General features: G+C 42.4%; 1 protein-coding gene across 1 annotated transcript; it reads left to right on the top strand.

Annotated features, from left to right (window-relative positions):
- On the top strand, nt 1-27,737 carry VPS4B (vacuolar protein sorting 4 homolog B). Its single transcript, XM_053913362.2, has 11 exons — nt 1-240; nt 9,195-9,306; nt 10,459-10,615; nt 13,428-13,495; nt 16,801-16,920; nt 19,346-19,502; nt 19,897-20,045; nt 20,548-20,629; nt 21,898-22,117; nt 24,152-24,292; nt 25,921-27,737. The coding sequence occupies exons 1-11, from the start codon at nt 214-216 to the stop codon at nt 26,020-26,022; spliced, it is 1,335 nt and encodes a 444-aa protein (XP_053769337.1). The 5' UTR covers nt 1-213; the 3' UTR covers nt 26,023-27,737.
- Nucleotides 27,738-27,881: the final 144 nt, after the last annotated feature.

Raw genomic sequence — 27,881 nt, 5'->3', positions numbered from 1 at the left:
CCAGAGGGGCTCGGGATTGCGGAAGTGTTGTGGGGAGGGTCTGGCGGGATTTAGAGCACCGTGTGGTCTTGGGACACGTTCCGGACGGGAGGCCGGGAAGTCAGAGAGCCACCAGCCTGCGCACGTGTGGGGCTACCCCTAGCGCGACTCGACGCCGCAGCTGTTGGTCCTGTGCCCTCGTTCCTTCCCGGAGAACCGCCTCGGGGCTCCGCCATGGCATCCACCTCGTCTAACCTGCAGGTATCACTGTTGTCCCTCCGCCTGGAGAGCCGGAGCTCAGGGGAGGCGCGGGGCGGGGGCCCGGGGGGCGGGAGGTGGGAGGAAGCGGCCGCGCCCCCAGGGCCGGGCGGGCGAGGGCGGGGTCCAGCCGCAGGTGGGCGCGCCGGGTGCCTTCTCGCTTCCGGGGTCTCCCTATCCCACTCGCTTTCTGAGATCTTGATTTGTGTGGAGGCTTTTCTTTTTTCCCTTCAAACCAGCCGAATTTGAACCGAACTGGGCAGAGCTGTGACCACACGCTGCAATCAGTGTGAGAGAGTGGAAAGCGAGTAACGTTGCAAAGCACCGCTCTGGACCAGCTGAAAATAGGCTGGTCCCCGTTCTCGCCCAGTTCCCTCTGGCTGGTACAGCAAGCCCCTCTAGAGCCATCAAGTGAGTGGAAGCGCGAGGACAGCCTTGGACTCTGGAGAATCCGTGGGCTCATGGAGCATACAGATGCGTGTGTGCGCACTCCTGTATGTCTCCCGAAATGTTATGTGGAAGATTGGGGAATGTTTTTTAACTTGCTCTGTGGCTCCACATCCCTGCTGCCACCGCCGTCAGCACAGTATTTTGTACACAGATCGTGGAGTCCTAAAATTTTAGACTTAACGTTAGACTGACTTCTGTGGAGTGGACATTGAGACATTTCTGAAAGTGTCTCCCACCCTCAGAATGCATCTGGGGCTTCATTGGGGTTTAGAATGTGACTTGATGCCCAGTCCACTGCGTCAGTTCAGACTAAAGAGTAGAAGGAGATACCTGTGAAGATTCCTTCTCTTGGTCTTGCAGTAGGTGGCTGAATGGGCGTTTAGTGAGCACCTGGTACGGGCACCAAGGACACTGAGCATCCTGAAGGAAGACCTCTGAGAGCAGACCCATTTAAATCTTTTCCAACAAGATTGCCTTCACTTAATGATAGATTTTTGTAGCCCCATTCAGAAATGGTCTCTTGGTAAATGTACTTGGAAAAATTATTGGTCATCTGATAAAGGTATTGTTCTTTCAATATTGAAGGTGGTTTCCTTTGACAGGAAATGCCCATCTTGTCATTATCCTTTTTGGTTTGTCAGTTAGTTAGTTTTATTCCACCAGCTCTTCATTTGTCAGACTTTGCATGTGACTTGGGCGTTGTACAATGTGATCTTAATCCATTTGTAGATACAGTTTTTCCTTTGGAAGATTTGCAGTTTCGTTTTTTAATCAGTTTGCATTATATTTGGATGGATTACTGGATGTTCTTGAGTCAGCTAGAGGTTGACCCACATTAAAGGCATAGTTTCTATGTTAAACAGGGAGAGATACTGAGTTATAATTCTGTCAGTGGTTGGTTCACAGATGCACTTTCTCATTCAACCTTTTCAACCTTCTAACCTAGGAAGCATGGATGAAAAATACTCAGATAACGAATACCTTCCCACCAAGCAAGGCAAAACATCCCTGTAGCCAGATACTTGTAATCTAATGGAGGATGCAGATAACTAAAAACATCCCACAGAGGAAGGATTGTGAGCTTAGTTTATAAAGTGAAAGGTACTGACGCTAATTGTCTACCTGTTGTTTGATGTGATTTCATTTAATCCTCAAAACAGCTCTTTAAGGCGAATATTATTCCAATTTTGCAGGAAGAAGTCGAAGCTTATTAAGGTTAAATTTTCCCATAGACATATAGTTAGTTAATGTTGAAGATAGTTTTGAATCCAGGTTTTTGTCTTTACAACTTTTGCTTTTTTCGCTACAAGATTGTGCATCCTTGGACAAGAAAGTGGGACTCATTCCAGGCGAAGAAAAACAACATATCCTCAATTTAGAAGTGTAACAAACCTTGCAGAGGGTTGGGAGAAATTGTAAGTGATGCAGGATGCTTAGGACTTAAAGCTACTCAGAACTGAATTTTTGGAGTGTCTACTATGCCATACATCCTGCTAAGTCTTGGGGAATCATAAAAGAAATAATATTATTCTTGACGTCCAGGGCTTATATTTTGGTGTGAAAACAGACATGTGGAGTACCCAGCAGGATAGTTTGTGATGGCCAGAAGTGTGTCCAGGGGCAGCGAAAATCGAGGGAGGCCCAGGAATAGGCCCCCTGAGGGTGCTGGGAAGGGCCTGGCAGCAGGAGGGCCGGGACTGCACTGGTCCCGCAGCAGCTGGAGTTTTACGGGTGGACCGTGGGAGCAGGTGTTGCAGATGGAAGGGACACTGAGGCGTGACGTCTGAGTTGCTGGGTTGTGCCGTAGTTTGGTATGGCTGGAACTGAGTATGCAAGGTGGGAAGACGAGCTGGGTAGGACATACCACGGACATGACTGGTTCTCCTCCAGGTCTAGATGGGAGTCACAGACAGCAGTGTGCTCAGGTTTTTGTTTTAGAACGAAACTACCGCATGTCCAGGGAACAGCCTGACTGGTCGCAAGCCTGGAGCAGGGAGAACAAGGAGGCAGGGTTCTGTGTGATGGGACACAGTGAAGCCCAAAGTAGAATCGTCGTCCCTGCCAGAATGAAGAAGAAAGGAGTGATCAGACCGCAAGTGAAGAGGACTAACAGTCAGGCTTGGATCTGCACTGAGAAAGTGACGGAGGAGGGGGAGTCAGCTTCTCCTCCAGATTCCTGGATTGGATATCGAGCGGGTAGGAATTGGTTCTGGGATTATAAGACGAGGGGCATATTTGGGGCCAGGGTGGTCCTGAACTTCTGGTGTTTGAAGTGCCCCTGGGGACAGCCGAGAGGAGGTGTCCATGCAGATGGTAGCAGAAGTTGTGTGCATCTCTATAGAAGGAGGAAAAACAGGGACCAGGGTGGAAGTCCTGGGGAGTAAGGGGCATTTAAGGAGAGAGAAAAGGGAGCCTGAAAAAGGACCGTTACACTGTCAGAGTGAAACCAGGAGAGAATGGCGCCATGAGGGCCAGAGCAGGCGGCCGTGTCCTGGGGTCAGTTATCACGGCAGAGAGGGAGGTCGGTGATGGAGAGATTGGACACTCAGGGAGCAGGAGGCATCAACGTGGGAGGAATGGAGGAACCTGGATGGACCTGGGTTCATTCCCCTCAGGGCTTTGCGGTGGAGGTGAAAAGGTAGTAAGTGGGAGCTAGAGGGGAACCCAGGCACTGGGGAGAGCTGTGCGTTTTGGCTTGTGTTTGTACACAGCAGTCTAAGGTGGGGTTTGCACACATTTTTATGCGGAGGAAGGCCCTAGCCAAATGGGAAAGGTTTGGTGGGGGAACAGTAGAGTGGCAACTAACTGGTGGATTAAATGTCCCAAAGGGAAGGTGGGGATGGGCTCAAGCACGTGGGTAAAAGAATTGGCTTTGATAGACAGGGGTTGGGGCATCTTCCCTCCTGAGAGAGGTGATTCTAGAGTTTCCCAGTTTCCAAGGGTTTTCTGGTGTGGACATGGCACAGTCTCTCAATCTGAAATGGACAGTTCTGGATGTTCCCAACCCTTCTGCTTCAGTGTCGATGACTCAGCCTGGGGTCAGGTATTCATGCCGTCTGGTGCCAGCCTCTGTGCTAGGCTCTGGAATATGAGAGAGTGGATTCAGCAGGCATAACTCCCATCCTCATGGCGTTTGTGTTCCAGTGGAAGAAGACAGGCAGAAACAACACCCTCCCCCCCTCCCCCCCCCCCGCCCCGCCCACAGGACCGAGCCACTGGAAGGGTTTTAAACAGAAGAGAGATAGTTTTAAAATTGAATAAATGTAGGATTTATCAGCATAAAGATAATTAGCTTAAATCATCAAAAACAGATTATGGAGGGATTGATCAGAAAGAAGTGACTCCCCCTACCCACCCAAACCTCGAAGAACCCTAACAGTTCAGCCTCGGGTGCCAGGGGAAGAATCAGCAAAGCAGGCTGCTTGGGGCAAAGCAGACTGAGCGGGAGCAGCAGAGAGGAGGAGGAAGATGGTGCTCTGGGGCTCAGCAGGGCGCAGTTCAGACAGGGAGTGGAGGTACTGCAGAATATGGTCAAGCGATCACGGTGAAATTGGAGCTGACTTTTGGATCTGGCATCACAGAGAACCTTGGTCTGAGCCACTGTGTTGATGTGGTGAGGGACAGAAGCCCAGGTGGGCTAGCTGCAGGGTACATGGGGGAGAGAGGGACCAGAAGAGGCTGCTGTGGTGTGATTTCGGCTCTAGGAGGTTGCAGAGGAACAGAACTAAGCCGAAGGGTGTTTTAGTGCCCGGGAACGGTTTCTGAAGGAGGGCTGTTACGTGCTGACGAAGTGCCCAGTGGAGAGAGACGGTCGTTAGAAGTGACAGAGGTAGAAGACCGAACAGAGGGTTATGAGAAAGCGATGGGGGAGTGTTTTCATTTGTTCAACAATTGCGTTGAGTGCCATGGGTGCTGGGCCCTGTTCTGGGCTCTGCAGGATACCGCAGAGCTCCAGGTGAAGTCCCTATCCTCGTGGAGCTTACCTTCCTACCCGCGGAGACAGCCATTGAGTGAGGGTGAGGTACATGTAGCGCCAGGCATGACGCCCGCGTGGGCGTGTGGGGTGAGAGGGGAGCTGGCAGCAGGGTGCAGTGTGCCTCTGGGATGGGATTAGCGGGGGCCTCTCTGGGGACTGCCATGGGAACTGTGGCTGACAAGAGACCCTCGGGTGTCCACCTGGGGGAAGAGCAGGGTGGAGTGTTCTGGGCAGAGGGATCCACAGTGCACAGGCTGCCGAGTGAAGGAGGACCATGGGGTTGCAGGGGAGGCCCAGATGGAGCCACGGCCCAGGCCCTTTAAGTTCTTGGGTCATGACCCGCACTTGGGTGTTCCTGTTCCCGGCGGGAATCCAGCTAAGGGCGCCCTGCACTGGCTGCTGTGTGGACTCCAGGGTGGCAAGTGAGGGAGCAGGCTGACCACCAAGGAGATGGGGCGGTAGTATAGACACATGTGATCATGGGGTGAACAGGGGTGGGAGCGAAGATGATCCTCTGAGAGAATCAGTAGGACTCCCAAACCACACAAGACACGGTTCACTTCATTTCACATGAAAAATGCTCACAGAAACAGGGGTGAAGTGGGGCGTTCAGCAGGGGAACCAGATGTGCAGCCTCAAATCCTCATCCCTGGTTAAAGGGTTAGCACGTGGCGTCCAGGACAGTCGCTACACACGGCTCTTTCAGTTGCACTTCTCACTCCTCAGTCACACTGACCCCAGTGCGCAAAGGCCCTGTGTGGCCGGTGCTCCTCCATTGGGCAGCGCAGGTCCGCGTCCATCACCAGAGAAGGGCTGGTTTAAAGCCAGCAGTCCCATTTTGGGAGTTAGATAGAAAATGCTGATTGTGAGCGTTTTACTGTAACAGAGGTTAATGCAGGGCCTACAGGAGGGCTGGCCGTGAAGGAGGGGTTGCATGGCTGAACTGGTGAATGGCAGTCATTCAAAATGAAGCAAGGCGAAAATGACAGCCGGAATAGGTCAGAACTTCTTTCTTCAGCATGGCTCAGCCACTGGGCCTTCCCGGGTGTGTTTGTATATGAGTGGGCCCCGGGTGACCACGTGTTCTGCCCCTGCTTTAGAGTTGTTGAGCAGACTTTTCAGAATTTAGCTGTAAGTTCAGGTTCACTGAGCTTTGGAACATGTGACTTCTACACGTTGTCAATTCTAGAGCCTGTGACTCATGTGCTCCCCTCCTTCTGTAACGCGGGGTGCCGGCGCCCAGTAAAGGCCTCTTCTCCCATTTACGACTTTCTTCCTTCCCCTCTCTGTGCGGTCCAGGAGCGACTGCTTCAACATGGAACATTCCTACCTGGGATTGGTTTGGGGGCTGTTTGAGTAATTTTTCTTATCTCAACTACATGCTTATTTCTAATGGGGTACAACCAGTGATCCTTTTTTCCCTACTGGCTCTTATTTCTGTTGAATACAATTTTACTGCCTAAATTAATCCAGTTGGAATGTTTTAATAAACCATGCTTGTTTTTTACTTGTATGTATGAATATGCTTTTTAAAAATTAAAGATAGTTGTTTAATGAAAATTTCAGTTTGACGTAATTATAGATTCACACTCAGCTGTGAGGAATAATAGAGAGCTGGTGTACTCTCGGCCCGTTGCTTCACACGGCGGCTGCTGGTCAGGCTGTGGCATGGTATCACAGCCAGCGTGGTCGCGCTGATGCGGCCCACTGACCATGTTCGGGGCTCCCCAGCTTCACTCGTGCTGGCGCACGTCTGTGTGTGGGTCGGGCTCTGTCGCATGCAGCCTCGCGTCTGCGACTGCAGTCCTGACACAGGACAGTTCCTTCTGTTCCGGACCCCCTGACCTTTCATGACCACCATCACCTCTTGCTCCCCTGCCCCCTCCGTCCCTGTATCAAGAGTTCCTGCCTTTGGCCCTGGCTGGTGTGGCTCAGTGGATTGAGCGGTGGCCTGCGAACCAAAGGGTTGCAGGTTCGATTCCCAGTTGGGGCACGTGCCTGGGTTGCCCCCCAATAGGAAACCACACATTGATGTTTCTCTCCCTTCCTTTCTCCCTCCTTTCTCCTCTCTAAAAAAATAAATAAATAAATAAAATCCTTTATTAAAAAAAAAGAGTTCCTTTCTTTGCAGTGTTGATACTCCATGGTACGGACCCACCCCAGCGTGTTTACCACACACTTGTTGACGGACAGACATGTGGTGCGTGCATGTACAAGTTGCTGTGTCAACATAAACCTTCATTTCTCCGGAGTAGAAGCCCAGGAGTGCAGCTGCTGGTTCATACGGCAGTTGCGTGTTTAGATTTGCAAAAAACAAGCAGACCAGTTTCCCAGAGTGGCTGTATCATTTTCCATCCTACCTGTAATATATGAGTGGCAGTTTCTCTGTATCCTCACCACCAGTTTCTCTGTAGCTTCATCGCCATCGGTACTGTCACTATTTTTATTTCAGCCGTTCTGATAGGTATGTGGTGACATCTCATTGTGGTTTTAATTTGCATTTTCCTAATGGCTAATGATGAACATCTTTTCATGTGCTTGTATCTGTATATTCTTGTTGGTGAAATGTCTATTCCTGTCTTTAGCCCGTTTCCTACTTGGGTTCTCTTTGTAATTTTTGATTTCTTTATATATTCCAGATACTAGTCTTGTGTGGGGTATGTGGTTTGCAAGTATTTCTACCAGTCTATAGCTCGTCTTTTCACCCTTTTAACAGCATCTTTTACAGACCAAAGGTTTTTAAGTTTGATTAAAAAATTTATTATTTTTCCCTTTATATATTGTGCTTTTGGTGTCAAGTCAAAGAACCAAGATTTTATAGTTTATATTTTTATTTAAATCCATAATCCATTTTGAGTTAATTTTTGAACAAAGTAGGGGTTTAGGTCTAGCGCTCCCCCCCCCCCTTGCTTATGGATATGCAGTTGCTCTCACACCATTTCTTGAAAAACCTCTTGTTCCTCTATTTACTTGCCTTTACCTTGTTGTCAGTCAGTTAGATGTATTTTTATAGATTCATTTCTGGGAGTTTTTTTTTTAAATACTTAAAAAGTAGTCTGTATGCATTATGGCATTTTTAGAAGTTGTGAAATTAGGGGTACAGGTGGGGGAGGGAGGTGGGACTGGCTGGGGTGGGGTGGAGGGAAGGGGAGAAAATGCAGACAATTGTAACTGAATAAAAATTAATTAATTAATTAAAAAAATAAGTTGTGAAATTAGGAAATGAAAAAATTAAGTTTTATCAAAGATAAGTTCGTTATATTTCTTTCACATCTTTTGTTTGCACTTTTCTCCTGTTATTTCAAAAAGTTGAACTTGTGCTGCATGTAAAAATGGTATCTTTCCAAAAGCTTTAATTATAAATACATTCCTTGTTATTACAAATATTTCTTAATATTATTCTTAATAATATTTCTTAATATTATTTAATGATTCTATAATTTAATGATTCTTTAATGACTCTATAATTCTGTGTGGCATCTCTTTGCTGTTTAAAACTAAGTTACCAAGGTTTGTTTTTGTTTTTTAAAAGACCTTTCTGGTTATTGTCTTTACGCAGTAAACCTTTTACTTAATTACTGAATTACTGGGTTAAAAAATGTGGGGTTTTTTTTGTTTGGTTTGGTTTTTTTGATGCTTTATTGCCCCATTGCTTCTGAAGGGGGTTTACCCCATTTGTATTTGACTGTTACATGCCTTAGTAAAGTAGCATTGGATTTTGAGAATTTCCCTAAGTGCCTTTTATACTGAATTTTCAGATTATTTGATTATACTATGCTAGTCCTAAGCTTGATTTAGGTTGAATGAAAATTATGTGAGAATCTTAGCTGTTAGTATGAGATAAACTTGTGTTTAGATAGCATTTACTCACATAACAAATTTAAGTTGCATTTTATAAATAGTTATTATTTATAATAAAATGTTATTGTGGTTTGGGAAACAAATGGATTTGTTTTAAGATTGTTTTTGTTTAAAACAACTTTCCATATGATCATATACTCCAAACTTACACTTCTGCTTTGATTTTGATGGTTTAATTTTGATTGCGTGATTTGGATGGTGTGACTGTGGTGATGCGGTTTCGATAGTTTCATTTGGATGGTGTGATTTGGGTGGTGTGATTTGGGTGGTGTGATTTGGATGGTGTGATTTGGGTGGTGTGATTTGGGTGGTGTGATTTGGGTGGTGTCATTTGGGTGGTGTCATTTGGATGGTGTGATTTGGGTGGTGTGATTTGGATGGTGTGATTTGGATAGTTTCATTTGGATGGTGTGATTTGGATGGTGTGATTTGGGTGGTATGATTTGGGTGGTTGATTTGGGTAGTGTCATTTGGATAGTGTGATTTGGGTGGTGTGATTTGGATGGTGTGATTTGGATAGTTTCATTTGGATGGTGTGATTTGGATGGTGTGATTTGGGTGGTGTGATTTGGGTGGGTGATTTGGGTGGTGTGATTTGGATGGTGTGATTTGGGTGGTGTGATTTGGATGGTGTGATTTGGGTGGGATGATTTCGCTTCTCTTCACACAGAAAGCGATAGACCTTGCTAGCAAAGCCGCCCAGGAAGACAAAGCCGGGAACTATGAGGAAGCCCTGCAGCTCTACCAGCATGCCGTGCAGTATTTTCTCCATGTGGTCAAATGTAAGGCTCCAGTTTGCGTTTTTATTGAAAAACACTAAAAGAAAAATTCTGTTTAATTTGTGAAAATTGCAATACAATGCCAGAAAATTCTAAACCATCAACTTGTAAAAAAAATCCCACTACCTTTCTTTTTTACATCTGGACAGGCTTTAGGGACTCAGCTAGCATGTGCACAGCTATTCCAGTTATTACTGTGCATAACTGAACATAGGAAAATGTCATATAGTCAATGGAAACGTGTTTTTATTTAATGTACCCCGATTATGTGATCTGAACCCACTCGTATTCTAAGCATCTCTGTGATTTTAAAATGCGTTGGGAGACTTTTTTTTTCATGCATTTTTCAGTTCTTGGATGTTTACCACATGCCAAGCTCTGTTCTAGGCCCTGGGATATAGCAGTGAGGGAAAAATGGGTAAAAATTCCTGCCTTATGTATCTTACGCCTAGTGCTGAACTTGGGGGAAATAAGATGTTAAAAAGACATCTTTCTGGTAAACTTTTAAGTTATTTTTAAATAAAAAACTTAAGCGATTGGCTAATTTAGCATTTTCATTTGAGCTTTCCCATTTAACTTCTGAGATTTTCCTGTCGAATTACAGTGAAACTAAGAGTGAACCGTAACGTGGAAGAACCGTGACGTGGGGCTCACCCCACACGCTGCGTGCAGGGCTGAGGTCTGCTTTCAGGTGGCTCTCTCAGGGACCCGCCTGTGTGCGGTGCAGTTACTGTGTTGGCAGTGCTGTGGGGGTTCCGTTACCATTCACGCTCTGAAATAAAGCTCATGTGGGCATGAAATGGTTACTAGTGCTTTATTTCTGTCTGTCTTATAATTGGTTGTATACGAGACAAGCAGCTTTCAACTCTCTGCACAAAATGTAAAGGAAGAGTATGAAACCCACGGAAATACTAATTTCTTACTATCCAGGCATTAAATTAAAATAGCCTAGTGCCTTGCTCAGATCTCTTTCTGAGTGAAACCCCCCAGCCTGAGAAGGAATAGAAGAGAATTGATAACCCTTGGTTACGATGAGCCAGAGATGGTCTTCCTCCCAAAAATAAACAAGTTTTCCGTGTTTAAAAGTGTGTGGAAGAGCTTAAATGTGCCGGATAGAACACTGACAGAAGAATCTCTCTCATTTCCCATTAACAGATGAAGCCCAGGGTGAGAAAGCCAAGCAGAGTATCAGGGTGAAGTGTACAGAGTATCTTGATAGAGCAGAGAAACTGAAGGATTACCTGAAAAATAAAGAGAAAAAACCACAGAAGCCAGTGAAAGAGGGACAGCCGAGCCCAGCTGATGAGAAGGGGTATGTATTTTAGAGACTAAAGAACATTTTATCTTTGATTAAAAGATAACATTGAATTTTGTTTGTAAAGTAAGTTTCTTTTGTTTAAACTAGGTGTTGGCGAGCCATGGCTCATGGGCCAAATGTGACCTGCAGCCTGTTTTTTTATTTTTTAATTATATTTTTTCTCCATTACCATTTAGTCCCCTTATACCCCTTCCCTCCCTCAGTTTCTTTTTGTAAATAAAGTTTTATTGGAATAGAGCCACACCCATTCATTTACATATTGTCTATGGCTGCTTTTGTGCTGTACCAACAAGGTTAACAAGGTTGAGTAGTTGCAAGAGAGACTGGATGACCCACAAAACCTGAAGTATTTGCCGTCTGGCCCTTTACAGAGATGCTTTCCCAACCCCTACTCTGCCAAGTGCAGGGGGTGATACACCTCAAGGGACTCTCCCTGACCACTGGCCAGACGTGTAGGTGGGTACTCAGTTCTTTACCCTCTGGCTGTTGTGCAACGTCGAAGTTTAAAATTACAGGAGTGGTCTGGGAATCAAATCTTTGATTAGCAGTATAGACTGTAGTCTGTACTAATAACCGTGTGGACAAAATGAAAAATGACTCCAGTAATGGAAATCATTTTTTGGATATCTTATGTAAAGTTTTTTGATGTGGATTTGCTTTAGATCTGCTTTTACTTTGTCATTATAAAGAAATCAACACAGCATAGTGTATAAAGGTCAAAACCCAATTTTGGAAGGTCTTCCCAGAGGGGAGATGTGTCACTTACAGATGCAGAGTTCATTATTCACTATGCTCGTGCCAAGCTCTGTGCTGAGCAGGGACCATTCCATTAATTGGTGCCGGAAGTGGTTCCAGATGACAACACGCTGTGAGAAAATGAGGTTCTGGATGGAGTTACTTGGCCTGTTGGGTTTGAAGGCAGGAGGTTCTGGTTAGCCTAGAGGATGTGATGCTCACAGTTCATGGTGTGCAGGGGCACGAGCGACCTCGCCAGTCCCCCGTGGTCACCGGAGTGGTGCATCTTGAAGACAGTGCCGCGGGGGCCTGGTGACCACAGGCCAGTTTGAAGGACGTGAGCAACATGAGAACTAGGGTTAACTAGCTGCTTCAAACTACATGGGAGAGTTTGAAGAAAACCGTAAGCTCAAGGTTTATATTCTCCGTTCCAGCCATGGTTCTGGGAATCAGGGATTTTCTGTGACACTGAAGAGTGTTTTTACCTTCTGCAGCTGTAGCATTGACATAAGGAAAATCAGACCCCAACTGATCTTGCGGATTAGTGAACTTTAACAGAAATTCAACTTCATCAGCCTTCTTGTAGAAAAGGTGGGGCATTTATTGGAAGACTGGGACCCCAAACTTGAAGTGAAACTCTTGGAAAGAGTTAGTTGACCTGGAGAGACTGGGCCCCCAACTCCCCTGAAACTGCCTGGCCAGCAGAACGTCTGCTCCTCCCTGAGAGCGGAGGCTCTCCTGGTCTCGCTTGAAGACCCGATAGTGCTCTCTACTGAGGTGTAGCTCTGAGTTATGCATAGGACCCACTTGGCTAATTTAAGCAAGATGGGGTTTATTATAGTGTATTGCCTTACAGAATTTGGAGGCCAGGGAATCAAGCTTGGGTTCCATGTGTGTAGGAGAAATGCCCAGCTCCAGCAGGGTCATTCTGGCAGGGACCCACTGCTGCCAGCTCCCCTGCCAAGCACTTCGGATGCCAGGGAGTGGGGCTGGGACCTGCGCCACAGCCCCCTCAGCAAAGCCAGTGCTCTCGCCCAAGGTGGGATCTTGCAAGCAGATCTCATCTCACTGGCTTGCTTCCTTCTTGGGGAAACTTTGGTCTCATGTGGAGCCCTGACTGCAGGGGAACCTCGGTGGAAGGAGGTTGGCGGGAGTGTCAGGTGAACCGGTTTGCTGTCTCTGCCTTGTAGCCCCACCGTCCTGTGACAACTAGGGTGATCCCATTTGGGGATAAAACCTGTCAGGCTTTTTATCAGCCTTTATAGCTTATATTTGAAAAATGACATAATGCCTTATTTTTTTTTTATCACTTTTTCACTCAACAATGCATTATGAACATCCTTCCAGTAAGCTGTTTCTGCAGCATCATTTTTGTTAAGATTGCAGTGTATTCTGTCATATGCTAACCCCTATATTTGAACATACGTTATTCCTGTTTTTCCTGTTGCAAACAGTGTGGGCATCATTATCCTAGTAGTCAAATCCTTGAACTCATTTTAAATTATTTCTTCAGAATAAATTCTTAGTTATGAAATGCCTGGGTTGGTCTGCTTGTTCCTTGAGCTCAGTTTATTTTCATTAGAAGTTTCATTTATCCTTTGGATCCCCCAGAGTAAGGGTTATAGACCATTGTACCTTAAATAGTGAGTACTGGGTTTTTTCCTCCTAGTTATGCCTTCTTGTTGTAACACATAGTTTGCTTGATTATTCTGAGTTTTTTTTATTGTTGTTTGCAACTATCCTGTAATTCATCTGAAATCTTTTCGTAGGATGAGGTGTGGGGCATGCATCTGTATGAATTAACACGGACCGAGGTGTGTCATGGGAATCGGGAGCTAGTTCCTGACTTCATTCTGGTCTTTTTGCCCATTTCCTGTGTATGATTCCATATTGATGGATAAAATGCTATGTTATAGTTTATTTAATATATTTTAAAAAATAAATAAGCATAACTTTTAATGTGAATATCTTATTTGCCACTTACAAATATTTCAAGTTAATCTTTCCTTCCTTTTTCCTTATTTTGATAGCAGTGAGTGATCATTTGAATATATTAAATTCTTTTTACTAGGAATGACAGTGATGGGGAAGGAGAATCTGATGATCCTGAAACAAAGAAACTACAGAACCAACTTCAAGGTTGCTCTAGATTTCATTTTTAAATTTGCTATCTCATTTTTTAAAAACTCGCAGTCAATTGTCTGTTTAAATTGCTTGCTTTCCCCCGTATCTAAATGAGGTTCAAGAACTGGCTTTAGTTCCCAGGGGTCGCATGCTGGTTTTCGTGGCGTTTTCTTTTTAGGGTCTCTAATGGGTGTGTTGGTCTTTTTTTCTTTCCCATGCAGTAAAAATATTGTTTGGGGTTTTGTTTTGTTTTTTAATCTGCCTTAAAAAGCCTGTCAGTTGACCTATTCTTTCTCATTTTTGTCTTATTTGCCCCTGTTAGAGAAGGTAACACGGAGGCTAATAGCACACTGCCAAATCTGAAGGCACTGAAATGTCCCGCCAGAGGAACAGAATGAACTAGGACTTGCACTTGGCTTTTATTGCTGTTGCTGTAGCTTTTTCATTGATGGTTTATTTCATGTCTCCTACCCGCTCTTCCTCATCTCCTTTTTTATTCTATTTCAGCACTGCCCTTTATCTCTTTCCACTTTCTGTTTTTACCTTTCACACAGAAGAAAAACCTTTCATTTTTCTGGACTGTAGTCGAGTGGCATGATGGAGGGAGTGTGGATTTTGGCTCCATGCAGATCTGGATTCCACCCGGGTCGGCTACTTAAATGTTGGGCACGTTCCCCAACACCTCCGAGTCCGAGACCCCAGCTCTAAAATAGCAGTGAATAATATTTTCCTTTCAGGGCTAGTGAAGATTTCTGATGATGTAAAAACTGCCTAATATCATACTTAACAAATTCTGGGAACTCAATAACTGGTAGCTTTATATATCTAAAAAGTAATCCATTTAATTGCTGGCTTCTTCAGTTACTGAGATTGGGTTGTTTTTTAAATGTTAGCTAATGATTTTTCAACTTGAATTTTATATATTTTGTTCATTTGCATCTTGCCAAATAGAATGCATAACTGGGACTGATTCTGACTCTGTGGGTCAGTTGGGTTAGTGAATGGTGACTGTCCCAGCGTGGCCAGACCTTTAACCTTGCTGCACGGGGCTTTTCATTTTGGAAAATTCTGTCCCAGCAACCTCACTGGGATGAATGGGAGACTACTATAGGGACATTATCTTAATAGCACTACAGTTAATGAGGATATGTTTACAAGTCTAGAACTTCAGGGGTAGATGTAGTCCAAGGGCAGAACCAAGTCCCCACAGCCACACCTCCGCCCAGGGCAGTGGGGACTCACACTTCATTCTCAGCAAGTTTGGGTGGATGACCCAGTGGTCCGTGCCAAGTGGCCTCATTTCAGTTGTGAGGCAAAAGCGTTCTTCTGTCTGTTTTTTTGGGGGGGTGGGTTTTTTCTCCTCTTTCCAGCCCTGCCCACCCAGCAGATAAAAATTGGATTGTATCTTTAATTTTGAAAATGATGCATCTCAGGTTTTTATTGGGATTTTTTCTTTAAAAATCAGTAATGAAAAGGACTGGAAGTATATAAAAATAGAAATGCCTAAGACATTTAAATGAAGAAATTAGTTCGTAATTTTAAGATGTGGAATATGAAAGGAGTCCTAGTCTTTTATATCTGAGAACTCTTTTTTCCATCTTTTAATTTAATGGTTTGCTGATGGATTTCTATAATGTAATGTATAATAAAATATTGTCTATTTTTTTACTCTTGTCCTTTTCCTTGAAACTTGTAAATCTTTAACTTCTGTTTTAGGTTACGACATGAAGTGTAATATTTGATTGTTAAAATTAAAGAGTTTATGATTTGAGTGTTCTGTTAGCTAAATTTGATATTAATGCCTTTTTGAGATTAAATGATGTTAGTATAATACCTAGTATAGTCAAGGCTGCATAAATTTATGTAATTGGAAACAGTCAAATTATTTGACCTTTATTTTTCAGTAATTCTTCCCCCTTTTAATTTTACAAATCATTAAATAATGTCTAATAACTAATATTACTTTTATTTAAATAATCATTTATCACTAAACATTCTAAAGTTACCTTTAAACTTTAAGTTAAAAAGTGTTAGTTAAATTTGACAATTATGACATATTTAGAAAATTTATAGCAAAAAAACTTTAGTTGACTAGATGATGCTGATATATTAAGTAAATTCACTTTTGTTTAATTTTGTCTGATGACATAAATTATTTTCTCTTGTAGGGTTACTAATCTGAATGCAACATAGAAAAGAAAAAGTAAATTGGTTTTCTTAATTCATATTTAATATGAACTTTTAGATGCAAAATCGTGTTTATGGTTTTATTTAATTTTAATGTATAGCTAAAGATTTTCATAACTTAGGGAAGTTACAGAGTATAACTCCTCTTAGAATAGTAGGTATTTCCTAATGAGAAGAATACCCATAAAAATATTTTCACAGGTAACCAGTAGATTGTGTAAGTGGTGATGTCTTATTACACTTAAATAATTACACATCACTTTGGAACAGACTGCTTAGTGGTCTGTAGTTGAGCAGTTTCTGTGCTGGAAAGTTGGGAACGTTTTTGGTGAAAGATAAACTAAAAACTTTGCTGATAGCTATATTAAAAGAAAACTTTGGACTCTTATTGCAACAATTGCTATGGCTTTTGAATATATGATGTTCAAAAACTGAATTATTTAAATAACTTTGTTAACGTAAAAGTATTGTAACTAGGTCTGTTTAGAAACCAAGCAGAAAATTTGGCAAAGTTTGGAAAAATATTGCAAGTCTACAAGAGTACATGTTCTCTCTCTCCTTCCTCATCCTCTTCCCTTACTTCCCTTCCCCTCCCATCCCTTTTCCTTTCTGTCTGTTTCTCCGTCTCTCTGCCTGTCTGTCTTCAGTTAAGTATTGTGAAGTGTATTCTCTTTCTGTGGCTAGAGGAGAGCATTATTAGATCACCATTTTTTGTTGTTCAGTTAAAAGGAGAAATCACCCCCATTGAACAAGTACGTTCGATACCCCGGAATTAGTGCTGTAATGCGATGTTTGGTGCCATTCCAAGCCCTCTAATGTTTGTTGTGTCATCTGACCCTTATGCAAACCCATCTGAGTAGTTTGGGCAGATGGTAGTATTTTTCTTTCACAATGAGGAAGCAGTCGCAGGGAGTGACTTACTGGGGTTAGCTAGCCATCCACCCCAGGTCCCTGACTCCTGCTGGCTACGCCCTACTCCCAACTACTTCATCACCGTGCTCTTTCAAAAGGTTTTTAATACCAAAGTTTTTCCAGAAAATTTTATAATATATTTTTTTAATGTCATCATTTCATGTTGTCTTCTAAATTTGATGAAATAGTCCTCAATTTAAGGATGACGTAATTTTTTGTAGGTGCCATTATCATGGAGCGACCTAACGTGAAATGGAACGATGTTGCTGGTCTCGAAGGAGCCAAAGAAGCACTTAAAGAGGCTGTGATACTGCCTATTAAATTTCCGCATCTTTTCACGGGTGAGATGGCTTTTACGTAGTCTGTTTGGGTGGTTTTCCAGAACCGCATTGATGACTGAGCTGGATGGGGCATTGTGAATCTTTGTCACCACATCACGAGTCACTACCTTAAATACATTCCAAGGCAGTGTTATGCCTTTATACAAAGAGATTTAATTCATGTACATATCTGTATACATGTTTTTAATACATATACTGGAAAACAATCTGAATGTCAACCAGTAGGTTGCAGGGCCAGCCACCAGCAAGCAGTGTCGTGCTGTGCGCTCATTACATAGTGAGTGTCCACATTCAGAAACTTAGATCGACCTTATAGTTACCACGGGAGGAAGTGCACCCATGTTATCAAGATCAGAAAGCAAGTTACAAAGTACGTGTAGATGATGCCATGTGTGTTAAATGTGTGTGCTGAGATGGATTGACATAAGTAAGGTGGGTCGTTTTACTTTTCCTTTTGACTTTCATCTGAGTTTTTTAATGGACATGTACTAGTTTTATAGGAGTATCTCCATGTCTTAAAAAGAGGAGTAAGACTTATTTACCATTTTCGGGTGACATGTGTATCCCTTAGTGGCAGAGGGACGGCTCGTGGCACTGTAGGAGCAAGTTGCTAACCCGCCGTCTGGGTGTAGCTGCATCTATAGCTCCGGCAGCGGGTGGCTGGCCTGTGCCAGACCATTCCATCTCCTTGTCCCCTTTGTGACTGGTAGCCTGCGTTTGTGATTTGGCTGCACCCACAGTCCAGCAGTGACACAGAGTTGGGGTCTTTCCTCTCACAAACTGGCTGGTTTATGTGGGCAGCAGGCCTGTGGTGCTGGCCTCAGACGGGCCAGGTCCTGGCAGTGAAGCCGTGTAGAGCAGTGAGGAAGAGCAAAGAGCAGTGGGCCATTGCAGTCCACCCAGCTCCGAGGTCCGAGGTCCGGCTGCCAGCCTAACCGCAGGAGCACGAGACTGCGGGAGAGAAGTGGGCATCGTAGTCCTGTAAAGGTGCAAGTACAGATGAGTTGGCCTTATTGTATACTGCTCATGCCAGTGTCTCTCAGTCACGAGTCATTTATGTACTGTCTTCATGAATTCTTGCATATGTGCATGCCATTGTGTAAAAATGTTTTTCCTTAAATCGCTCACTTTGAGAGCAGATCTTTATTAAAGTACAGCATAAAAATACAGACACGCAGAAACCCTAAGCGTTCAGCTTCGTCAAGCATCACAGAGTGAATGTGCCTGCACAGTCACCCGCCAGACCAGCGAACACTGCCAGTAACCCTGAAGGCCCGGCTGCCTCTTGCCTCCCGAGAGGCCGTCACTGTCCCAGCCCTGAATACCAGATGTTGTTTGGCCCATATTTGAACTTCTAACTCATCTCACTTATTTTACTTAGTAACTTTATTTTAAAAGACTGCTTTGTGTTTACTGTAAATGGAGAGATTAGAGTTTGTCTAATGCACATGACAAAGACGGTCATCTAAGTACAGAGCTCTGGACAGCACCTGCCAGCACTTCAGATCCACCGACGGCGTGTGGGGCGCGCTCGGGACACTGACCTACTGCAGACATTTAAAGGAGGAAAACTGGATTCTAGTAAAAGTTGAGGCTTTTGAAACAATAAATGCAACAATATTTAGTTTTGCCGTTAGTCATCCACATATCATTTTTTTGCAAATACTATGTACGCATCCATAATTTGCACCTAGCAATTTTTTCAGTGTATATTTGCTATTTTAATTGTCAGGTGTAACCCAGCCTGATTTATTTTGGGCAGCATTATAATTTTTCATTAGCAAAACTGAGATACAAAGAGTTGATTTGTTCACGTTGTATTTCAGGAAAACTAGGGTTTAAGGTAGAAATCATTACCCAACTATTTGAATGAGAGTATGCTGCTTGTAAAAATAACCTGTGCTGCTTTGTAGAATCAAGAATGGAGTAGAACTTCACAAGGGGCCAACCAAACTGTGTTAATTTCATTCCTGCAAAGGTCATAAATGTTTAAAAGAAAATATTTGCAGCTGCTTTTCCCTTGTGGTCTGGTATCCAGCAGTATGTACAGTGCATGGTCAGAAGTGCCCTTTAACTGAGCTCTTTTTCCCACCAGACTGTAAGCCGGTGAAGGCAGAGGTCCTTTTGTATTCATAGTTCTCTTTCTGCGCATGGTGGCTTCTTCACAGTGGTTGGAGGAGGGAGCAAGCAAATGAACTTCCTGTTGGAAGGATTATATTCATGTCAACTCTTTTGACAAAGTGGTCTCTAAAAAGAGCAAATAAAATACATTTCAGACTCACCTTTGATTTATTTAAAACTTTTGATTCTGCTGATAGCTTTAGAGTGAAAACCTCTTCACAGTGTTCTTCAGGATGGATAATGTCTCTGGTAACTGAAATCAACAGTCTGGAAATTCTCATGCTATTTTGTACACGCATTTCAGGCAAGAGAACACCCTGGAGGGGAATCCTCTTGTTTGGGCCACCTGGAACAGGAAAGTCCTACTTAGCCAAAGCTGTAGCCACAGAAGCAAACAACTCAACATTCTTTTCAATTCATTCCTCCCACCTTGTTTCTAAGTGGCTAGGTGAAAGTGAAAAGTAAGTAATAAATTGGGTTTTGTTTGGGGTTTTTTTTTGTTCTGTTTTGTTTTCAGTTTTTCTTTGGTAGTCACTATTCACTCTCTAAAGTAATAGGTTTCTTACATCATTAACAGACAATCAGAAAAGTTACAAAATGTAGGTGTTCATTTCTCTGTCAGATCATTGCCTAGCTTGGAGTTTATTTCATAGGGGGAAGATAATATATGTATAGTTTAATAAAGCATAAAGTGAATTACCCATTTGTAGCATTCTTAATTTCTTGGCCAAACCATGACTAGGCTTTTTAATCTACAGAGTTTCAGTAACGTCGTATATTGTTTTGTTTTCGTCTTTTCATTAAGTCATGTTGTCTATTATTTTTTAGAAACTGAAAGCTTGTGTTTATTTTTAGGCTAGTGAAGAACTTATTCCAGCTTGCCAGAGAGAATAAACCGTCCATCATCTTCATTGACGAAATCGACTCTCTGTGCGGTTCAAGAAGCGAACATGAAAGTGAGGCTGCGCGCAGGATTAAGACGGAGTTCCTAGTTCAGATGCAAGGTGGTGCCGCTGATTTCTCTAATGGTTTCTGTCTTATAACCGTGAGCACAGCAGCAGTGTAGGAAAGATCCGAGCAGAATTTGTTCCTTCTGGCAGACCGTGGGGCGTGCCGTGCTTCCTTCTGAGTGTCTTCGTCCCGTCGCGGCCACCCTGTAGGGCGGCTGGCGCAGCCAGCGAAGAGATCCGTGCCCTCACTCACGCCGGGAACAATGGCAGTGAAAGGAGCATGCAGACTTCAAGTGAAGTCTCTCGAGAAATATTTTACAGACGATATTAATAGTATTTGTCCACAGTCTATGAGATTCACTTCTTGGCAATATTTACATCATATTTCAGTTATTTGATATTTGATTGAATAACAGGGTTGTTGTTTTTTCAGAGAGAAACTCTGAAGATGAGGTACTCTGACGTTAAAACGTCACATTATTAATAGAACTTAGAGATGAGGCTTAATGAACACTAAAACGACAAATTGTCTAAAACATTACCTATGTTGATGCAGGGGTTGGTGTGGACAACGATGGAATTTTGGTTCTGGGAGCTACAAATATACCCTGGGTTCTGGATTCTGCCATCAGGCGAAGGTATGATGCTATAGGAAATATTTTTACCTAGTGATCGAACAAGTGAGGAAGAATTCCCATTCTGTCTAGTGAGGAATCATTCTGATAAGTTTTCAGAACTTTGTCAGCGCGCCCTAACCCTGTTGCCCCCTGCCCTGGGGAAAGAGAGGCAGGCTTCTGTTTGTTGCTCTCTGCAGATGTGAGATTTCCACACACTTGAATTTTTCATGCAGGAAAGGTAATACCTGACACTTACCTGTAGTTTTGATGAAGCTTCATAGGCACCGATGCTTCAGAAATTTACAAATGTAGTTTGATATTTCAATGAAGAACCTTCATATAAAACTTTTAGCAAAATTAAGATCATACAAGTGGAAGAATGATAACCAAGATAGTATTTTTAGTTGGAAATGTATGTCTGAAATTTTTTAATTGCATGTGAAACTTGAGCTGCAGGAAAGGTATCTACTCTGATGATTTTTTTACTGTTCACAGTTCCCTATTCCAGTCATTTAATTTTGAGTGGTAAAAATTAATACTTCTGTTTTTGCCACTTTTCTCTCACCCATGTGATGGCTTGCCAGGATGCCAGATTACCATCTGGTACCAAGAAAGGAAAAGTGCTGATTATTTTTGAACCCCTCTCTAGAGACAATAGCGACTTTTTAGATTCTTCTCATTGCCAGAGACTTACCTGAAGGAAAAAGCATCTGCACAGACCACTTAAATTGCTCCTCACTGCTTTCTCTCTCTCTCTAATGCTGAAATCCTGAGAGGGCAAGCAGAATTATTGTTAATAAATACAACACGGTGCTTATTTATGACATAGTGCAATTATTTGTTCTGGATACCCATTGTAATAAAGTGGACATTTTGTGTAATACGTATTTATTCTAAAAGATTTTGAGTAAGTTTTCTGTTTTGAATTTAGAGAATTATTTTGTCATCTCTGATTTCATATTGTCCACTGTGCTGATCTTTCGATCGGAGTTCAGGGTACAATTCTATGGGAGGCTGTAATCCTGGAGGACTATACTGTGTGAAAAGACTGAGCCACTCCAAACTAGTTCCCTGGCTATTTTGGTTTTATTTGTTTTGTGTTCTGGATATTTTCCCTATTTAACCTAAATGTATGTTTAACTCTGACACATATGGGCCCATTTAACTTACTCAACTTGACTTTGTAGAAATGAGAATATCTAAATATCTTGTTTCTTCTTGGAAATACCCTGATTTTGAATGGAAATATATGTAGTAATATTCTTGATGGGATTTTTTTTCATTCTAAGATTTGAGAAACGAATCTACATTCCTCTGCCAGAGGCCCACGCCCGGGCCGCGATGTTCAGACTGCACTTGGGGACCACGCAGAACAGTCTGACGGAGACGGACTTCCGGGAGCTGGGCAAGAAGACCGAGGGCTACTCGGGGGCAGACATAAGCATCATCGTGCGCGACGCGCTCATGCAGCCTGTCAGGAAAGTGCAGTCGGCCACGCATTTTAAAAAGGTGAGCAGCTTTTACCCACCCTCTCGTGTTCTGACGTCAGTTTCGAGACCATCGTTGCTTTGTCTTCAAAGAATGTTAGGACGGCTTTAGTTTTGTATGAGAAATACAGGACTTACGTACTAGACTGACTTCAGTTGCACTGAAAATAAGTTCTCAAAGGGACTTGACTTTGGGTGCGGAACCCAGGTGCAGTGCACAGGAGATGCACTGTGGGGTTGTACGCTTGGAGCTCACTTGACTTCATTCACCAGTGTCGCCCCAGCAACAACATTTTAAAAAGTGCTATAGCAAAAAAGCTTTTTCGTAGTTTGTTTATTAATTAGCTATCATTAATAGTCCTAAAATACATATTTCAAATTTTTCTATGCAGTGAAATACTTACTATTTTGATGTAAGTGCAGAAACTTAAATGTCAAGTTACTACCTCTGTGTAACCAGAATATGCTAGAGCAGAATCTGGTGTATTTGTGCCTCGTTAACAAAGTAAAAACAAGAATGGCCAACATTGTTTAAGTCCCGACATGCCTGGCACTGTGCTCTTTTCCTTCACTGGGTCTTCACACAGAAGAGGTGCACACAGCCACCTCTTGACGCTTCACCTGACACGTAGGTGTCAGCATGATTAAACTGGTACCTGGAGGCTGGCCCCTGGTGCCAAGGTACAGCTAGAGAGGGGCAGAGGTGTGATTGTCCCCCAGGTCAGGTGCGCTTCAGAATCTGAGGTCTCACCATTGTGCTCTCCAGCCTGCCCCACCCTCCCCGCCCCACCCACTGCGCACTGTTTGTCTGCACTGAGGAGTTCAGCACAGTTGGGTAAAAAGACTACGGCCTGGGGATGTTCAAGGAACAGCGCAGTAGGTAATTTGGGGCAACCCTTCCGCTGAGGACGGCAGTATCCAGTGTCACTCGTGAGTACAGATGTGGCAATTCTGAAACTATCAGCGCACATAGTCCAGCAGTATGTGACAAGACTGGTATGTCATGGCTAAGGTACATATGTGTGTCTCAGTGCCACAGTAAGACCGTTTTTTTAAGTATGAAGTTGAACTAAAACCTGAATTTGAATGCTGACTCCACGATTTACTTGTATATCTTCTTGAGCAAGTTACTACATTATCTGTTTAAGGTTCATTTTTATCACGTCTTAAAACAGGGATGGGAACACTACTTTGAAGGGGTGCTGAAATGAAGTAATGGTAATAACATACCTTCAAGGTACCGTAATAGCCTGGGAGATACTATTATTCCCTTCTTCTTCAGCCATTTCATTGCTGAGAGAAATAGAGTCAACTTAGGATCAAATTATGCCACAACCATGGCATTTTCTGTCAAATTCCCTTTGCCATTTCCTTTCCTACCCACGACTTGCCATTCTTGCTACCAAGGACAGCTTCTGTGACCCTGAAGCCAGGCCCTTGTTAGCAATGAAGGTGACAGGGGCCGTCACTTCTCCCAGGAGGCATTTCGTGTCCCCGCCTGCCTGCACAGTCCGCCTCTCCACGGCTCCGTCCTGTCTCCCTCTCTCAGCTCCAAGGACAGCCCGCCTGCTGCTTCACCGAACAGCGGAAGTGCTCATCCTGGCCCGGAGGTTAAGTCATAAAGCACAACAGTCAGAACACAAAAAATCCCTGCAGCTGAAATTTTTTGTGAGGAAGGATGGACAATAAGTGAGAATACATATTTCTGATTTTGGTCTCGAGAATTATTCCCACTTAATAAGCACTAGAGAAAAAAGAGAAATAGTAGCCACAGGAAACTATTTCTTTCTCTTTTTTAAATATTAACTCATTTTCTCCCTGTGGTTGTTGTAGGAAATTTCAAAATATAGAAAAGCATCGAGAAAAAAATTAAAATTGAGCAAAATCTATCCCAGCACCCAGAGATAACCACTTTTGTATAATCTGTTATTGTCAGAAGTAGACATTTTAATGAAACAAGAAATACAGTATATGTTCAGATTTCCTGATAATGGCCTAAACCTTAATATTTATTTAATTTCTTCAAATAACTATGCCAGATTACTCCTCATTCCAGGTTCAGGGACCTTCTCGTGCTGACCCGAACACCGTAGTGGATGATCTGTTGACACCTTGTTCTCCGGGCGACCCTGGCGCCATTGAAATGACGTGGGTGGATGTCCCTGGGGATAAACTCTTGGAGCCAATTGTTTCCATGGTTTGACATTTTTGTTTCATTTTAAGAAAAATTTTAAAACATTATACTTTGTAATTTGTCAAAGGTAAACATTTTCAGTTACATGAAGTGAACTAGGAAATGTTAGCCTGTCAGGCATGCTTATTTAATGTTACCTACTCACTTGAAAAGTTGAAAAATTAATTGAACTTAAAAGGTAAAAAAAAAATCTTTAAAATATTTTCTTGGGCTGTGAGGAAAATTTAAAGTGAATAAGCTATTTTTCAAAAACATGGGTTCCGGACCTTGTAGGTTTTATAGTTGGGATACTATTGCCAAAATGCTCATATAGGTTGCATAAATGATTATCAAGATTTACTAAAAAGTAGGATTGGTGAAAAATTTTTTCCTCTGGATCTCATAAAATATTGGTAAAATATCCAGAAACCCTATTGCCTGTATCATAATATTCATAATGTTGTTTTTCTATTTTATTTCTCAAGGCTTTATAGAAAGTTAGATAATGCAGTGTTGAAAAAAATTGTGAAACAATTTTTATAATAAAAAGTTACATTCCTGTTATTTATATTGAAGGAATGAAAATAATTCATAAGGCTTCATTTGGTAAGGCATATAATTTTTAGGGAACTTACTGTAATTGAAAAGGTACATTTGTTATGGTTATGTTTTCTTATTGATAAACACTCAGTTTTTAAAATCTTCAGTCACAGATTTTCTATGAGCTTATGTCAGGATGAACAGTAACTTGCAGGGGAGAAACTTTTGCATGGTATGTAGACATAGATATGAAGATGTATGTGACCATATATATGTATATAAATACATGTGTGGGTGTGGAGATATATTTATGTGTTAATTACCCATAATGCTTATCTGAGAAGTTACTCAGAAACCCTTTTTTCTTTGTTTCAATCCTTGATTTGTTTATTAGTCTTGGTTCTTTTGACTGTTCCCATACTTTTTTACAGGAAACAGCCATAGCCTAGAACTTAATTTTTTTTTTTAAGATTTTATTTATTTTTAGAGAGAGGGGAAGGGAGGGAGAAAAAGGGGGAGAGAAACATCAGTGTGTGGTTGCCTCTCATGTGGCCCCACTGGGGGCCTGGGCCACAACCCAGGCATGTGCCCTGACCGGGAATCAAACCCGTGACCCTTTGGTTCGCAGCCTGTGCTCAATCCACTGAGCTACACCAGCCAGGGCCTAGAACTTAATTTTTTAACGAATACCAAATATTAGCCTATTTTCTTAACCATTTTTATTTTAATTTTAACTAGTGGTTTAAAATTCTGATTAGTTGAGTTTGATCAAATAACAATCTGTTTCATGTAAGTATTAGTGAGTGACTGTGTTCCTTCAGAGTTGCACCTGGAAACCCACTCTCCTGTTTAGGAAAACAGCGGATAAGGGCAGGAATGGGATGGGGAGCATGTGGAGGGGGGCTTGACCCCGGTGCAGAGAGGACTGACCGCCTCTGATGGGAGACAGAGCCATGAAGGCTGCGGTCAGGGCAGGGAGCCGCTGCAGGAGTGGCGCGGTCAGAGTCAGAGCCAGGCTGGAGGAGTGAGGGTGCCCTGTCGGTGGCCTGCGGTAAAGTGATGATAACGCGTGGTGGAACCCAGGACTGATTCCCGCCCTTTCTTCCTGACAGACGGATATGTTGCGGTCACTGTCGAGCACAAAACCCACAGTCAATGAACACGACTTGTTGAAATTAAAGAAGTTTTCAGAAGATTTTGGCCAAGAAGGCTAAACCAGAGACGGCGAAGGCGACGTTTACTGCGTGTGCCCTTTCTTGTAGAGGTGTCTCTGCCCTTCCTGGGTGGCGCTCGGATTATTTCAGTGAAACACTCAACCACCGGGGATGCAGGTCTCACTTCAGTGTTCCTCTAACTCGTACGTGTATTTCTGCTGTGTTACCGATTAAATGTTCTTTTTTAACAAAAATTGTAAAACAACAGACTGAGGAAATGAGTGCTACATGAATGGCAAAAAAAGAAATTACCCAGTAAAAAGAGGATTAAAATTGATGGAGATACAAGTATTTAAAATTGTTATGAATAGTAGTCTTTGTAAAGAACTTTTATCTTTTTTTTTTTTTTTTACTAAAATGAAATGGGGCTTGTTTCATATTTTTAAAAAAGCCTTATGCATCATTTTCATCAATGTAAATTTATTTACTTAATTAAAAATTATAAAATCTTTACTCTCAGGGATGGATAATAACAGAGCAAAAGAGCACTGTGATTGGGCTTGAAAGGTTTCGAATTGTGTTCCAGCCAAGGCTCTTGTTGCTTTTTTCAATAGGCTGTAGATTTAAATAATTTCCTTAAAAGCTGCAAGCTTTTAACTAAATAATACCTTTCACTGTGCAATCTCGAGAGAAAGCCTTTCTAAATGAGGCATTGTCTTTATCTTGAAGAAAAAAGTTGTCTGTTTCAAATGTGTCTTTTTGTAGCAAGATTGACCTAACCCAGTAGTAAATAAGTAGGTCCTTTTTAACTAACCCTGACATAAGATACTGTAATGGGAAGCTTTGCTAAAAGGAGTGGCCTTTCGTTGGATTATGGGAAGTGTCCTGTGTGTGATGTGGGCTTATCTGTGTACATGCGTACATATAATTTTTTAAAAATAAGGTAGTGAAGGGCTTTTATTTTTTAAGTTCAGGAAAGAGTGTGTCCTGGCCTCACGTACATGTTACCATTGTGATGCTTTGTGAAGCTTTAGAAAGGAGCTGATGTCTCATTCAATAATAAATTATGGACATGACACTATGTTATTTTAATGTGTTCAGACAAATCCTGAGGGTCCTTGTTACCTGTTTTAGCACCAACACTAAGTTGTGCCTTGTGTATCTTCGGCTGTACATGCAAAGGAGTATTAATTTAGCTAGAGTGAGGTAGATTCTTAATTACTATAAAGCTCTACCTTGCAAATACCTTGGGATGACTTGCGTTTTAAAATATATTTGCACATTCTGTGTGGTTGCCTTAGGGTCTTCTGTACAGACTGTTTTGGTTGATATGAAATGGAAATCGTAGGCCTAAAACATGTTGTTCTTAAATGAAGTAAATTGGTATAACCTAGTGTTACCTATATTCCTTGTATGCTTCTTTATTTGGGGGTCTTCTGTATGGGAGACAGTATTATCTACATCTATTAGATACAAAAAATACTTTTAAATTATTAAGAATGTATGCATGAAGATCCTATTTTCAACAACTGTTATGTAAGGATTGGGAATTAACTTGGCAGACCAATGCTGAATTGTTTATGGATGTCTTATTAGGTAATATGTATACTTTATCAGACTCAGAATTATGTAATATTGCTATTGTATCATTAAGAGACTTAATTATATCAATTATATAGTAGTTGAAATCCAGAACTTTTTGTGAACCCAGAATTTGTTTTGAGGAAGTATTTTACTTAAATTGATTAAACACATAAGCAAATAGTATATAAGTTTAGTGTTAATGATAAGTGGATAATTTATCTATCACACTTAATTCTTACATGTGCTTTGAGAACTGTGTCTCAGTATTCTTACCACTTCTGGTCATAGCTCTATTTTGTACATTCCTGGTTCTACAACTGCTTCTGGAATCTAAG

Source organism: Desmodus rotundus, chromosome 10 (genome assembly GCF_022682495.2).
Source record: "Desmodus rotundus isolate HL8 chromosome 10, HLdesRot8A.1, whole genome shotgun sequence".
In the NCBI taxonomy this organism is placed as follows: Eukaryota; Metazoa; Chordata; class Mammalia; order Chiroptera; family Phyllostomidae; genus Desmodus; species Desmodus rotundus.
Note: the sequence above shows the minus strand (reverse complement) of the source record. Positions and strands in the feature narration are given on the sequence as shown.

Excerpts from the sequence above, each read along its gene's own strand:
- VPS4B (XM_053913362.2), top strand. The coding sequence starts at position 214 with ATGGCATCCACCTCGTCTAACCTGCAG. Across the intron at positions 13,496-16,800 it reads ACTACAGAACCAACTTCAAG|GTGCCATTATCATGGAGCGA; the intron begins GTTGCTCTAGAT and ends AATTTTTTGTAG. Across the intron at positions 16,921-19,345 it reads ATTTCCGCATCTTTTCACGG|GCAAGAGAACACCCTGGAGG; the intron begins GTGAGATGGCTT and ends CACGCATTTCAG.